Below are 14191 nucleotides of genomic sequence, written 5' to 3'. Positions count from 1 at the left end.
GTTTAGTCAGCTATTTTGACAGTCTTCAATGTTTTTAATCTTCTTAATCAGCTTTTTCTACCTCAGCTTAACTAGTCCTAGATCTGCTTTCATCATCTTTTTACTCCCTGTGCTGTAGTTTGGTGAGAACTCGGTGAGATCTGCCGCCAGCAGTCTAGTTTCCCCGGTTCAGGTGAGAGCAGTAACAGCTCCTTCAACACGCTGGCAAGTGAAAACTTCCAGAGCCATCAAGCGATGCGGCGATGCGGCGGTGCGGCGCGTCCCCCTCGGTGTGGTCGTGGACTTTAATTTGAGTTCAGCTGAGGGTCACTGTGTCTGCTCCTCTTTGTCGTGATCACAGCTACAAACTGACGTCTAGTGATGTGTTTACAGAGCAGGAAGGGGAAAAAAAAAGTTGATGGGAAAATCATCACTGCACTGCAATTAAACCATTCAATGTAAATGAGATTGTTTGGTGTTAACAGACGCTGTTTTTAACTGAACTGGAACAGTTTTTCAGGCTCCGTTCAGCTGTCCTACTTCCATTTCTCCTGAAACACAGTCTAACTCCTCTGTATCCATGTGGTTATTTATCAGGCTGATATTTAACCTTTGACTGGACCTTATTAACAAGTCATGTATGATACGCACATGGTTATAGGTTGATAGCATTGTGGGTAAGAGCAACATAGATGCAGGCGATGAACGTAGGACTCCAGAGTATTTATACTTTGATATATTTGATATTTTATTTGGTTTCTGCTGTGCTAACTGGGCTGCTTAACGATGGACACTACATTGAGCGTAAAAGGAAAATGTATATATTTTGAAACTTTTATGACTCGTATTGTTGTTGATTTCACAGCACTCTGAGGTGTTTATGGTGGAAACAGAGCGAGGGCAAATAAATCTTTAGAAAAGATCAGTGCGAAGCACGGCCGTCCTTGAAAAGTCATGGAATAGTTTTGAAATTTCGTCCATGAAAACGTGTGGAAACCCTGGATATAGATTCAGATTTTTTTTTTTCCACTTTTATCAGCTGTCAACAACACAAATCACCTTCACTAATTGCTCCTGTCGTGTCTTTCTCAGGGCTCTTGGGAGATCATCTATCAGACAGTGAGGCGGAGTGCTGCGACGTCCGATGGGACTCCAAAATGGACCACCCTTCAGGCGGGACACTAAAAAGGACTGCTTCTTCCTGCCAGCCCGAGGGGGCCTCGGTCACCTCCGCTGCCACCCCGAGACTGTGCAGCGGGCGACTGAAGATCTGCCTGCTGGCCCTCGTCCTCCTACACACTGTCATCATCATTTCAGCCTCCCATAATTCCACGTTGGTGGGCGTGGCTGCCATTTTCTCGCCAGAGGAGAGCGCCTCTAACGAGGAGTGAACCTTGGGGGTCGAACCTGGTGCTCGCTGGAGAGGATTACGGCTTTTACAATGTCACGGCTGCCAGGGACACATCTGGCGAGACATGCTGGAGATGCCTCTACAATCTGCCGCCGACGAACCATCAACCACAGGAAGTGGGAGGGTTTTAACTGGAGCTAAGGGTGCTGGGATTGGACATCGACCGAACCGAGGTGTTTGAGAACCACCCCCCTGAAGAACTGACCTCTTGCCACTTGAAACCTGCTCATTGTTTCTATTCCATCCAAATGTTTTCTAGCATATTGTCCCTCCTCTCTTCCCCTCCCCTCCCCTCCCCTCCCCTCCCTCTCTCAGCGTGTATGGATGGCGCGTCAGAGGAAAAACGGACTTTGATGAAGTGTGCGCTCTCACTCATCATTACCTTTAGATTTTTGCTGCATTTCTTTCAGGTGCCAGAATGTTTTGACATATCAACTGTGCTCAGCTTCCTCCTCTCCATCACCTCAGAGGCATCTTCTTTACTACCTTGTTTGTGATGTTGCTCGAGGGCCTGTCAGGACCATCCATCCTCCATGTGGGTCTCGTTTCTCTGAAATTGTACGTGATTCTTCTATATATCCTAATGTTCAGCTTGTATTTCGTCCCACTAGACCTTTTTTCTCGACCCCCCTTAACGACGGTACCATGCCTACACGTTTTAGGACCTTAAGTGCTCTGAGACTGGCTCGCTTTCTCTGCTAACTTGTTGGGCCATTGAGCAAGTTAGGAGTGACCAAGTGGCGAAGGAAGTGGCGGCTCAGCTGATGATTACAGGAGCTGACGCTGAGCTCCGTCACAAGGCTCCTGGACGGGAGGTGGTGTTCAGTTTACCTCAGACGAGAGTGTCGGTGTTGCGGACGTGGGGAGTATTTAGCGTACATGAGACTGCAGGGACAACCCAGGGACGCTCGAGAACAGTTGCGTGATGCCAAAACACCAGGGGCCTCACTTATCAATCGCGCGTATGCTCGTTACTGTGCACACACAACCTCACTTATCAGTTTCACCTGCCTTTCTTTTATTTCGAAACAACTTTTTCAGAGCAAAAAAAGTACACTAAAGTTCCATTAAAAATAGAAGTTAGAGCAGCTTTATTACAAGACTGGTTTCAATCAAATCTAAGAGATGCAACTGGATCTCAAAGCAGACTCATCTTTGCAAATGCAGAGCACGGGAGCGACCGCACTGTTAGCCTCCACCTACCTCCATCACCCAGCTGGAGGAGGATTGGTGTTAAATGCATAAATTAGGCTTTGGCCACATTTTTGGAAACGAGTGGAAAAATTTTCCCCAAATGGTTAAGGTATGAGCCACGTCAAATAATGTCTGACAACAGGAACAGAAAAGTACTTCAGCGATAACAACTAATTCAGCTGCATTCAAAAACGACACATGTGATCAGAGAGTGAGGGGACGGAGTAAATGTAGACTCGAACAAGACCGTCTCTCTCCAGAAAGTTTTTGTAGACGTTGCCACACGGGGCCCACTGAAAATCTTGAGGTGGCACATCAAAACTAAAAGTCAAACTAAGTTTCAGGAATTCTAAGTCAATACGGACAGTTAAAGAGCTGCACACTGGTCTCTTTTTTACAGTCGATATATCTAATTATCTGATTTGCAAAGATTAATATTTGAACATTTTGAGTTCCCAAACAAGCCTTTTCAAGTTTAGTGGAGACTCGTGGGTTCCCATAAAACCCATTTTTATTCAGAATGTTTTATGTTGAAGTGAGAGTTTAAGAGAGCCCTTAGAAAATGGCCATGCCAGTTGTTCCCTTGCTTAATTTTGGCCTACTTTTGAAGTGTTATTCATCTCCTTTACCGAAGAGCTGTGTTGACATGGTTGAATTAATGGATGCTTTAGGTTGTCTGCTTTCATAAAATATCACTATCTTCACGCTAGTTTAAAAAAATGAGCGTGCCGCAGCCTCTTAAAAACAGTAATGTCAGTCTCCTATTTTTGCCACAAGGGGCCAGTGGTGAAACCAGCAACTGTATCAAGGGGGCCATGGCCCTTCCTTTGTGGTGTCCTTCTCTCTATCACTCTCTAATTACAAACATAAAAAAAAATAGTATTGCTATATGGATAAAGTGCCAGGGTCATGCGTGACTCACTCCACTAGTGATGCCTCCTGCAGATTTTATTTTCTAAAACAATGAAGTTTCTAAATATCAGCAGGGAAAAATAATCAGCTATCGTCTCTGCGGTTGTTGAGAGTCAAAGGAAAAGCCTAAATGCAATGTTCTTTCAAACAAATACAAACATTTGGACAGTGAGGGGGTGAGACAACATGTTAATGACTAGTTGCAAGACAGCAAAAGAATTTTGGAATTAGTGGAAATGTTGTGGAACACAATGTAACATGAAATAAGACCAGCAGCACAAACACAGACTGAGTCCCCTAATGTGTCGCCAGGTGTTTTTTTCTTTATAGACCGCTCCTACACACACATTTCGACGCTTGCGTTGATAAATGAGGCCCTGGATCTTTGAGTGCCTCTCTGCTGCGTACGCCCAGTGAGGCAGATACTGGCAATGGAGCAATATAGAAAAAAACAAAAAGACAGCCGGTGTTAGTGTCCTACTTTGTGGCATCTTCACACTGCTGTCGCCTCGGCTTTTTTCTGTAACGTAGAGTAGGTGCGAGTGACCAGCCAGCCAATCAATCAATCAATCAATCAGCCCGTCGACTCTTAAATACCCTTTGACGAGCTGATCAAACCGCTATCTCTCACAGACTAGCAAAGGGCTGTGTTAGTGTCAGCGTGTGAGGAGTGTGTTTTCAAGGGCTGATCCATCCAATTTTTATTTTTATTTTATTTTATTTTTTTTTTGCATGGCTGCTGCCGGTTAAGTGCACATTGACATGAGGACAGGTCACGCAGGGATTAGGAATACTTTAAATGCACTGAGATTGGGCGGGAAATAAAAGAGATTACTCCGATATTAAAATCTGATACCACGAGTAGTGATATACCAAAAATTTAAATCTCTTTAATGAAGCATTTTACTGTCCTCTTATGATTGGAGTTTCACCTCCAAATTATTCTTGGCTGTGAAAACATGGTATCAGTGCCCCCCCCCCTCTTCCACCTCCTTTTCCCCCCACTAACAGCTTGATCTTACCTCGCCTCACATCACGCAGCCACCATCGGTTTGCTCGTCACACACACATCAGAGTGGGATGTCACATTGAAGTCTACACTTGCCTCTGGATTTTCATAGACTTACGCCCCCAGTTTACTACCTGATCCCCTTTTTTTGCTTGATATTCTCCTGTGACGTGTTGTTTCTTTATTTTATTAATTTCTTTTGACAAATTGACGATGAGAACTACATTCCCTTGAAGACAGCAGCGGATGTAATAGGCCCACACTTTGTGCTCCGTCCCCTTCGATCTCTAGCTGTTCACGATCTGAGTCCTGTGGATCTATGCAGATGAACCCCACCCCCAAAACTAACCCTCCCCCACCACCGCCACCACCGCCCCCTTGTCCTTTCTGTTGTAAATATGTCCTGAGGATGTGGGATCCCAAAAATGGCCACCCCCCTCCCAACCCCACCTTCCCAGACCTCCCCTGCTCCCACTGTTGGAATCTCACTGTGTTTTCTGTTCGCCTCCTTGGTTTTTGTCTGTTTTTTGAGATTTTTGCCGCATTTTTCTGTTGTCTAAAGCAGTGGTGTGAGTTGATGAGTAGGACTAAGTTGGATGTTAAAAAGATGAGATAAAGAGGTCTTGAGAAAATTATACAAAAAAATATATATGAAGCTTGAGTTGAGAAAAGGGTTCAAATATAGAGAAAAAATTACGATAAAGTTGTCATATTGTCATACTAGAGATGCTTTAGTTTGCTAATTTACTTTCTTTTTTTTCTACAAAAGACTTGGATGAAATTATTTATAAAATGCGTCCCACAAGTCATGATCTTTTTTGGACGTAAAACAAATACATTTATTAACATTTTGTTCAAAAGAAAATAAATATAAATTATGTTAAACATTACTGGTGTTCGTGCTTTTTCTACTGATAATAACCAAAACCATAAGTGTTATTTATTAAAAATAGAATATATAATTACATTGTAAATTGCAACAATTATTAGAACTCGCTAATTTTTATAAAATGTTACTTCATCACTCATCTTTATAATTTCAATTACATTTTATTTCAACAAATCCTTTTTTTTTCTTTTTTTTATAATAGCATTCTCCCTAAAGACATTTTTTTCTTGACTTTTTTTTTTATTTAATTATAGACATTTTATTTCAAAATTCCCCTTTTTTATTTTATAATGGCATTTTCCACCATGGCACTTTTTATTTTTTTTATTTATTCATTCATGTATTTATTTATTTATTTATTTATTTATTCATGTATTTATTTATTTTTTTTTTGGACAATCAAGACATTTTACTTTCAAATTCCTGCTTTTCTTTCATAATGGCATACTCCCCAGTGACACTTATTTCTTTATATTTTTTTGTCTGCACTTATTTCATCATGTAACTTGTGCCAGTGGTGATGCCACTATCACATGCCCCCTGCCTCCTTCCTCGAAGCTAGCAAGCTCAATAAAATGCTACCAAAATTATCCAGTTAACTCCTATTAAGACAGAGTAACAACAATGTCAAAGTCATACTGAATAAGCCAACTAACTGTTACTGTAAATAAACACAGACACAGTAACAGGGACAGGAGATATATGATTGGCCCAAAAGGACACTGTGATAAAAAGTGACATCAAACAAAAAAAGGCATGAAAATGTCATTATGAAATACATATTTTTGTGAAAAAGTGGACATTTTAATTCTTATTTTGAAAATAAGAATAATTAAATTATATTTTATAATAGTGATGGAACTTAATAATTTTTTTATTCCAAATTATTGATATATTTTAAGAAGTGTATTCATGTTATTATTTGTTTCATATTTATGTATGTATTTGCTTAATAATGAATACTTTGAGGCTCTACAAATAATACATCTAATTTGCTGGCATTTTCAAGTACACTGCAGTTCCTCGTTATCACCAGCAGATGGCAGTGTAACACCATATACAAATTGGGACAAATTGTATTATGAAGAGTTGCTGTATACTCCGTCACCTCTCATCAATTATGTCATTTTATTTTTCTCATTTTTAATTGTAAACCGCCATTTAGTCTCATAGTATAAAACAATTGATTTCTCTCTCGTGGGCATCATAAATCTGATGTTTCTCCAAACAGGCAACACATCTGGATTCAAGATGATAACTGTGAGGCTTTTAAAAAATGTTTAATTAAAACAAATGACTAATTTGCATTAATAGTCTATCAGGTGTACATTTGGCTTGAGAACGAATATTAAATTAGTTATCCCAGCTAATTCTGCAAGTAAAAAGCATGTGCTTTTTTTCTTACTCAATATACTAACCTATAGTTAACCGTTTTTTTAAAATCCAGCAGTTTTAATTTTAAATTCAGTGGTCAATACAGGATTATACAAATAAAATAATAATGACACAAGTAGGTACAAAACAGATAGACTAAAATTTAAAAAATATAATAAAATAATATTTTAAAGTGGATATTGTTTTAAATATATATATCTGCATCTTAATTTTGTAAAGTGGCATATTAATTAAAATATGTCACATAACATTATAACAGATTAGCTGCGCCTTTTAAATCTGCACTACGGTGGCCGGAAAGTTGCAGGAATGGCCTTCGAGGAGCGCGTGCAGTAGTTCTGGAGGTTTCCCGGGGTGAAACTTTTATTTGGTCGCCAACAAGTAACGAAAACAAGAACTCTCACCAAAATCAAAATCGCACAGTAAGAGCAAAGAGGTGTGCGAAATAGATAAATAATGGAAGTCACGATATTTAAGTAACTTTCTGGTTTGTGGACTTCCGTTTTTTAAGCGTCCAGACCGCCATTTCCGCCGTCGCCATTTTTGTTTTTAATTTTTCTGCCCTGAGGGGGTCAAGTTTTTCCCCAGAGAAAATGTGTCTGAAGGACTACTGTGCGTTTGAGTAACAAAATTAAAATACACAGTTAGATGTGGACTTCATACAACAATATTCACCGCGTAGGAGTTTTTTTTTTTAATGGAAAACCGTTTTAATGCCTGGGACACAGCTTCAAAGGTAAGGAGTCGGTGCTTTTTCCAGTCTTTGTATCATACTTTGTTGCTCATGGTTTCCCTGAATTAGGTTCAACAGTTGACTTATTGAGAATATAACCGAGCTAATGATGTGTAGCATGTCCTTATTTAGTTTTGGAGAACATTTAGGGTCCATGGATGTAGGCTCACACAGCAGTGACCATGGCCTTTACTGACCGTGCGCAGTCCCGGATGTGACGGTTCCACGTGTGAATTAGCATGCTCGATAACATTCATTGTTAGCTATCATGCTAATAAATGCCATGAAATATAATGTTATTGATAAATTATAATTTTGTTATTTTCCATGCCTTTCTCTCGACTTACTGGCAGACAGGCAGCATCTCGAGTGAGTGAGTGAATGTGAGGTAATGTTGTATTTTTCAGGTCCAATATCACACAGTTGACCTTTTCACAGCAGATATTTTGACTTGAAAGTGTAGGAAAAGCTCAGCTGTAATTTAATAATAGTAATGATGGCTGCATTCCTGGTTTAGTGCAGGCTGGCTCACTGGAATTGCTTACAGGACACTAAAGAAAGTGTTCATGTGGATTTAAAATAATATAAAATGTAAATATTTTATATATATATATATATATATATATATATATATATATATATATATATATATATATATACAATAAGAACAGGGGATCTGCATTTATTTTTATCACAATCCATGTAGCATCCAACATCACAGTATACTTTTTGGGTGCTTTGATCAAAAGAATTACTTTTTTTCCCAATTTTAGTTTAGAAAAAGAAAGAAAGAAAAAAAATCAGAATTATTTAAGTAAACAAATGTTGTTTTTAAACAATGTTAATTAATAATAATAATAATAATAATAATAATAGGAGCAATAATGGTAATAATAAACTTTATATATATATATTTATTTTGCTGATGCCAGAGAGCAAGGAATTACGGTAGTCTGACCTAGTAGTATGGATAGAAGTTTCTAGATTTTTGGTCGAAAAAAATGGTCACATCTTTAAAAATGTTTCTGACATGATGGAATTACGATAGAATTAATGATTTGACACGTTTTTTTTTAAGGTAAGATTTATGCCATGCTGGGTTATTGAATGGGCAATTAAACCAAGGATGTCTGACATTTGGGCGTTTGAACCCTCTTGACCTATGATCAATATCTCTTTTTTATTAGCAATTAGCTGCAGTGGTCACAAGGGCAATTAAGCAGGCTGACAGTGTTCTTGTAGTTGTTTTTAAGGCCACAGCTCAAAAGGATTATCAACAGCATAAAAATGGAAACTGATATTGCTCTTATGTACAAGGTGGACAAGAGGAAGCATGAAAATGGAAAAGAGAATTGGACCCAGCACCGAGCCTTGGGACACCCTACAGTGGCCATCTGTTGCAGCTGACCCGGCATCCAGGATACCCACACAGGAACACTTGGCTTTAAGGTAGGACCTTAACCATGGCAAAGCAGTGCCACCATAACCCACTTTCATTAAGAAGAGTGATAAAGTTATGAAGTATCACCTAAGACCTAATATTGCGATACACAAGTGTATTGATATTTTCTTCAGGGTTCACATGGTCAAAGAAAACCTGGAAAAGTCATAGAATTTTCTAAACACATTCTCCAGGCCTTGAAAAATAATGGAATTAGTAAAAAATATTGAAATTAAAAAAAAAAAATCATGGTTTTGTTATTGAAATTGTTACGATAATCTTCTGTGGATAACCTGTCACATCATGTAATGTGACATCAACTTATTTTCTGTAGCTGCTGACGTATGATATCATACGTCATCATACGTATGATGACGTATCATACGTATGTACCTGGTTCTACCTTAGTTTATAAACTTGTGCACAAGAACGAAAGTGGAAAAAAAAACTGACAGGAAGTAAACAGGGACCAAAGCTTTTCTGTTATCAACAGAATAGCAATGAAACGGTTAATGCTTGTCCATTGCTTTTTTATCTATTGATAGTTATATTTGTGTGATTGTCTGAGTTGTGTTTCTTTTCTGGTTAATGCTAGTGAGTCTATTGTGAGGAATGTGGTTGTATATTTTTATTGATTTTCAGTTGTGTGCACAGGTTGCAAAGTTTCCTTTTGTAGAAGTGGAACTTATTGTTGGACATAAGGCCTCTTGATGTGATGTTGCTCCACTAGTGTGTATGCTAATGCAACTTATTTTGTCATATATATATACACCCTTTTTTGTTCTAAAATAATCTGAATGAAATATGAAGTAGCTGTGAGGATGACATGAGAGCAGATTGTTTTGGCTGTGGGATGCTGTTCATGCTTTCAAGTCCTGATCAGACAGTATAACGCCATGAGTGAATTTTCGTACATAGAAGTACCTCTTTCTAAAGGCAAATAAATGTCCTGAATGACCAAATCATTGCAGTTGTATGAAAGGCAGTGCTTCTCTGCGTGTTTTCTCCCCCCCTCTCCCCCCTAGTCTCCTAGCAATGCCTGATCACGCTCTGTGCATGTGCACTAAATGTGCCCTCACTGAGCAGCGGTGAGGTAGAAGTGCAGATGAGAAGACAGCTGGACTTTACCTGCTATGATTGCTGTCCATGAACATTTCTTTTCATGTCTGCATCCATTAAACTGTGTGAGTTTGTGTTGTGTTGAATGTCGGTGTTTACCTTAGATTTACTGGTTTGGGAGGAGGGAGATCTATTTTATATGAAAAGCGACCTTAGATGACTTGGTGATGATTTGGTGCTGTATATAAAATAAAATTTATTGGACTTTCAAGGGGGCAGCGAGGTATCGTTCGGGGTGGGTGGCAATATAATGGAAGAGGAAACAGTGAATGTGTTTAGATTACGCTGGTATTAAGAACTGATAGCTCTGTATTCAAACTATACAGTTGCTTGTTGATGTTTATCTGAGTTTCACGTCATGTTGGTAATGCTATTTTTTCATTGGTCTGTACTGTTGTGCTTTAATGTGACAAAACCAAACACGCATAAAGTGATTGACCTTTCACATTTGACACTTTAGTTTTTTATTAGGTTAACTCCACACACACCATTATTTTGTACCAGATTTGATCTGCATCTGGATAAACAGTCTAAAATCTAGACCTTGACCTAGTCTCTATACTCTCGACCTGGACCAAACTCACACCTAGACCTGGACCTGCATCTCCTTTTTCCCACACTTTCACCCGATTACAAAAAAGTGCCCTGATCGAACTGACACCATGAAGCAAATGCTGCCACGCTGGTTAATAAACAATATACATACACTCTCTCACACAATGGGCCTTTCCCAAACCACCCATTTCACACTTCCACTCCGTTTCTGCGTTCATGTAGAGTGTCCGCCACATTAAGTGCCTTCCCAAACCCACTAGCAGGGAGTGGAAGTGAGTCATTAAAACCTTAAACAGTGATCCTGCATTGCTGCTGACTTATGCAACACCGTATAGTGTTCCTCATGAATATGCTCCATACATAAAGCTCTGTGAGGCTGCCCTTCAGAATATAAACTGCTCAAACTAATTAAAAACATTTAATATTGTCATATAGACATTAACATTTTAAATTTTACATTGTATTTATGATCAAATACACCCTTCTCAAGCCTCTATAAAATGGTAGTTGTGTTTATTTTATTGTTAAATGTTGTATACTATACGTATATTTACAGGAACTGTTGCGAAAAATAAGCAACTTATACACCTCTGAGTGAAAAAGGTGTTTGCAAAAGAAAAATAAAGGGAGGTCACCAATAAGTCTCAGATATAATTTTTATCCGCTTTTGTGCATAATTTATTTGTTTTTTTAATGGAAAAAGGATAATATAGGCTACCTCAATTCTAGTATACAGCAGCACTGATCAAATGAAAGTGATACAAATACACATGAAGAACATAAATAGGAAAATAAAGAAAATAAATATTTTTAGATCATATTTTTCTGTGGGTTATAAAATATTACAACAGTTCCTTTGTTCTACACCCTGATGGAGGGTGCCTCAACCCGCTGCAAAGGTGACTGTAACGGAGTGACACTCAGAGACGGAGTGGGAGTGTGTGGGGTCCAGTTTTGGAGTGGCTCAGTGTACTGGCTTATGTTGTGTACCCAAACTGGTAGTCAGGTTAAAATGCTCCTTGCAAAACAGCATGTCTTTAGGCACCTGTGGGCCCTGCTAAAGCTAGTATCTCTGATAGGAACACTGTTACACTTCCAAATGGAGACACAAACTAATCAAAACCTACCACAAGGTGGCACCATAGGACCAGTTTAGATCCAAGAGCAGGCACTTCAGCTGGCAACATGGATTTCCCTTTTAGAGCAAAATACACAGAAAAAAATCTAATACAAATAGTTTGATTGTAATATTTTAATATTAAATCCATAGGCAACTGTATAGCATTTAAGAGGATGAAATAAATAACAATAAGTGCATACATATACCACCATATACAGTATGCCTCTCTGTGCTCACATTAAAATAAGAGGGCAGAATGTGTGGACATGATGTATCTACAAGAAAAATAAGTACTCCATAGAGGTGGTACACGCAAATAAATTCACTTAAAAAATATTGTAAGCAACCCTGGTTTCCTCATTCTCAGACTAGGATGTAAAATTTTGACGAGCATCTAGGGTCATGTAAACACAAAAACCTGTTTCTTTCCTGCTAGTTTACATACTTTCAATTTTTAAATAGTTCCAGTGGCGAGTCTGTCCTATAACGGGTTTAACTGCAATTTCCTTTCCGTGTTAGCAGTTTCCCACAGCAGAGCTTACACATATCCCACTCGTTTCCTCCCTTTTTCTGCCCTCTGAACCACGTCAGCTGACCTGACATTTGCCAATCTCATAGGCTTTATTTTTTTACTGCTGTCAGCCATTTGAACAGGAGTTGGGAAAAGAGGAGACCTCTTGAACTCTGGAGAAATCAGGAAATTCCTGATTGTGTCTTCAGTGTGAAAGTGCACTCTTTTATGAAGCTTTCTGGGAAGTCCATGTTCACTGATACCATTTGGACATGCCAGAAGTCCACCCTAAAACACATTAATACTATTAAAAACACATGATTGGAATTGATTCATGAATTCTGTTTTTAGTGTTATTTTTAGAGCATGGTTTGCCGTTTTTCACTAATGTCCAGTAATCATACAAGAAAAAAATCCCACATAGAGATTTTCGGACATGCAGCGCATGTGTTAAAATCAAACAGCCCACCACCAATCAACACCGAAAAGCCCAGTCTGTGTTCTTGCTGTCGCACGCTCTAAGTGAATCGGAGATGCCAGCATCCCTCCCACATCTCGTCCTCTTGCTGCCCACTTTCCTCTCTAGTCGGAGTTTATTTATTGAACAAACTGGCATCTAACTCGCCTGAAACGCTTCAGTGATTTGACACCTCAGCTTCTATTGGCCAACACACCATCTATCCGCCGCCCGGGCTCATCTGCATCAAAGGCCGCGCTGCAGCAGCAAGTTGGAGGGGTGACAAAAAAATCCTGGCTATGTGCATTTGTTGCTGCTGCTGCCTGAGGAAGAACAGCTGGGGTTAATACTGTACATGCGACTATGAGGAGTTCGACAGTTTGACATCTGAGTGAAGAAGATAAATGTGTTTACATGATCTCTTTTGTCTGAGGGTAGTGCAGAGGCAAGGTGCAACACAAACTAATACAACACTACTGAAGTTCAGTGACTCTGCAGTCTTACATCATGCCCTCTGGACACGCATGTCACGTCCCATCTGTCTTGTGCACACTGTCGAACAAGCTCCTGGAGCCATGGCAATTTCAATCTAGAACCAGAGAACAGTGTTAAATTTTAATGCTATAATATGGGTCTCTTCATGCGTGTTGTTGCATTAAAAGCATTGTTTTTTTGGTGTAGTTTCTTACAGGGGGAAATAGTATGGAAGCAAATAAAAGCCCAAATCATTTGTTATTAGCTCACTGAACTGTGGAATTTATCACTACTGACTACCTAATGTCAAAATTTAAATATTGCAGAGGTGGCCTCTAGCTCAGTGAGAAGAGCATGTGCTCCATGTGGGCTCAGTCCTTAGTAGTGGCCAGGGTTCAATTCCAGCTTGTGGCACTTTGATGTGTGTCATCCTCATTTTCTCTCACCCTTTCTTGTCACTCTCTGACTGCACTATAATACTGGCATGAAAAGAAAAAAAAACATAAACATTGCTGAGTTGACTAAAATATTTCACCTTGTTTCTGTAATTCCAGGTTTAAATCCTGGCTATCACACCTGCATCCTAGATTAATATGAAATAGATTAGTAGATTTAATTAATATGACTAAGTATGGTTTGGCGATATGACGTTATACACCAAGCAACAGTAGAAATTTGTCCATTGGTAGAATTCCAGGGTTTGCCACCCATTTATTTATTTGTGGCATTTTAATTTCTCTTAAATGAATGAGTTTAGTTATAGAAAGATAATTACCAAGTGATCACATGTTGACACATTGTTTACATTGCTGAGCTACATGTGATGCATTAGCCTTGAGCTGCTGCTATCCTTGTTTTTTGTAATGCAGTTGTAAGTAGTCTTGCAGTAGGTAAAGGTCGTGTTGATGAGAAATACACTCATGGCAATGGGGTTTATTTTCAGTGTCGGTTCACAGGTGGCTCAGTTTTGTAGCTGAGCACAAGGGTTTGTG

The 14191-nt window shown here is 39.1% G+C and overlaps 2 protein-coding genes across 3 annotated transcripts in view; both read left to right on the top strand.

Annotated features, from left to right (window-relative positions):
* Positions 1 to 5395, top strand: part of nalf1a (NALCN channel auxiliary factor 1a) — a 43126-nt gene extending 37731 nt beyond the window's left edge. Inside the window, exon 3 of the mRNA XM_042513371.2 lies at positions 1072 to 5395. Coding sequence (XP_042369305.1) covers positions 1072 to 1370 — 299 coding nt within the window. The 3' untranslated portion in view covers positions 1371 to 5395. The remainder of the gene's footprint in view (positions 1 to 1071) is intronic.
* Positions 5396 to 7121: 1726 nt separating this feature from the next.
* Positions 7122 to 14191, top strand: part of LOC121962673 (carboxypeptidase O) — a 99584-nt gene continuing 92514 nt past the window's right edge. For both annotated transcript variants that reach the window (XM_088074617.1, XM_088074616.1), the window contains exons 1-2: positions 7122 to 7525; positions 8840 to 8971. The gene's annotated coding sequence lies outside the window, so the exon portion shown is untranslated. The remainder of the gene's footprint in view (positions 7526 to 8839; positions 8972 to 14191) is intronic.

This window comes from Plectropomus leopardus, chromosome 24 (assembly GCF_026936395.1).
Source record: "Plectropomus leopardus strain MGB_pleo_1.0 chromosome 24, ASM2693639v1, whole genome shotgun sequence".
NCBI classification, from domain to species: Eukaryota; Metazoa; Chordata; class Actinopteri; order Perciformes; family Serranidae; genus Plectropomus; species Plectropomus leopardus.
The sequence above is the reverse complement of the archived record's forward strand: the minus strand, read 5'-3'. Positions and strand labels throughout refer to the sequence as shown.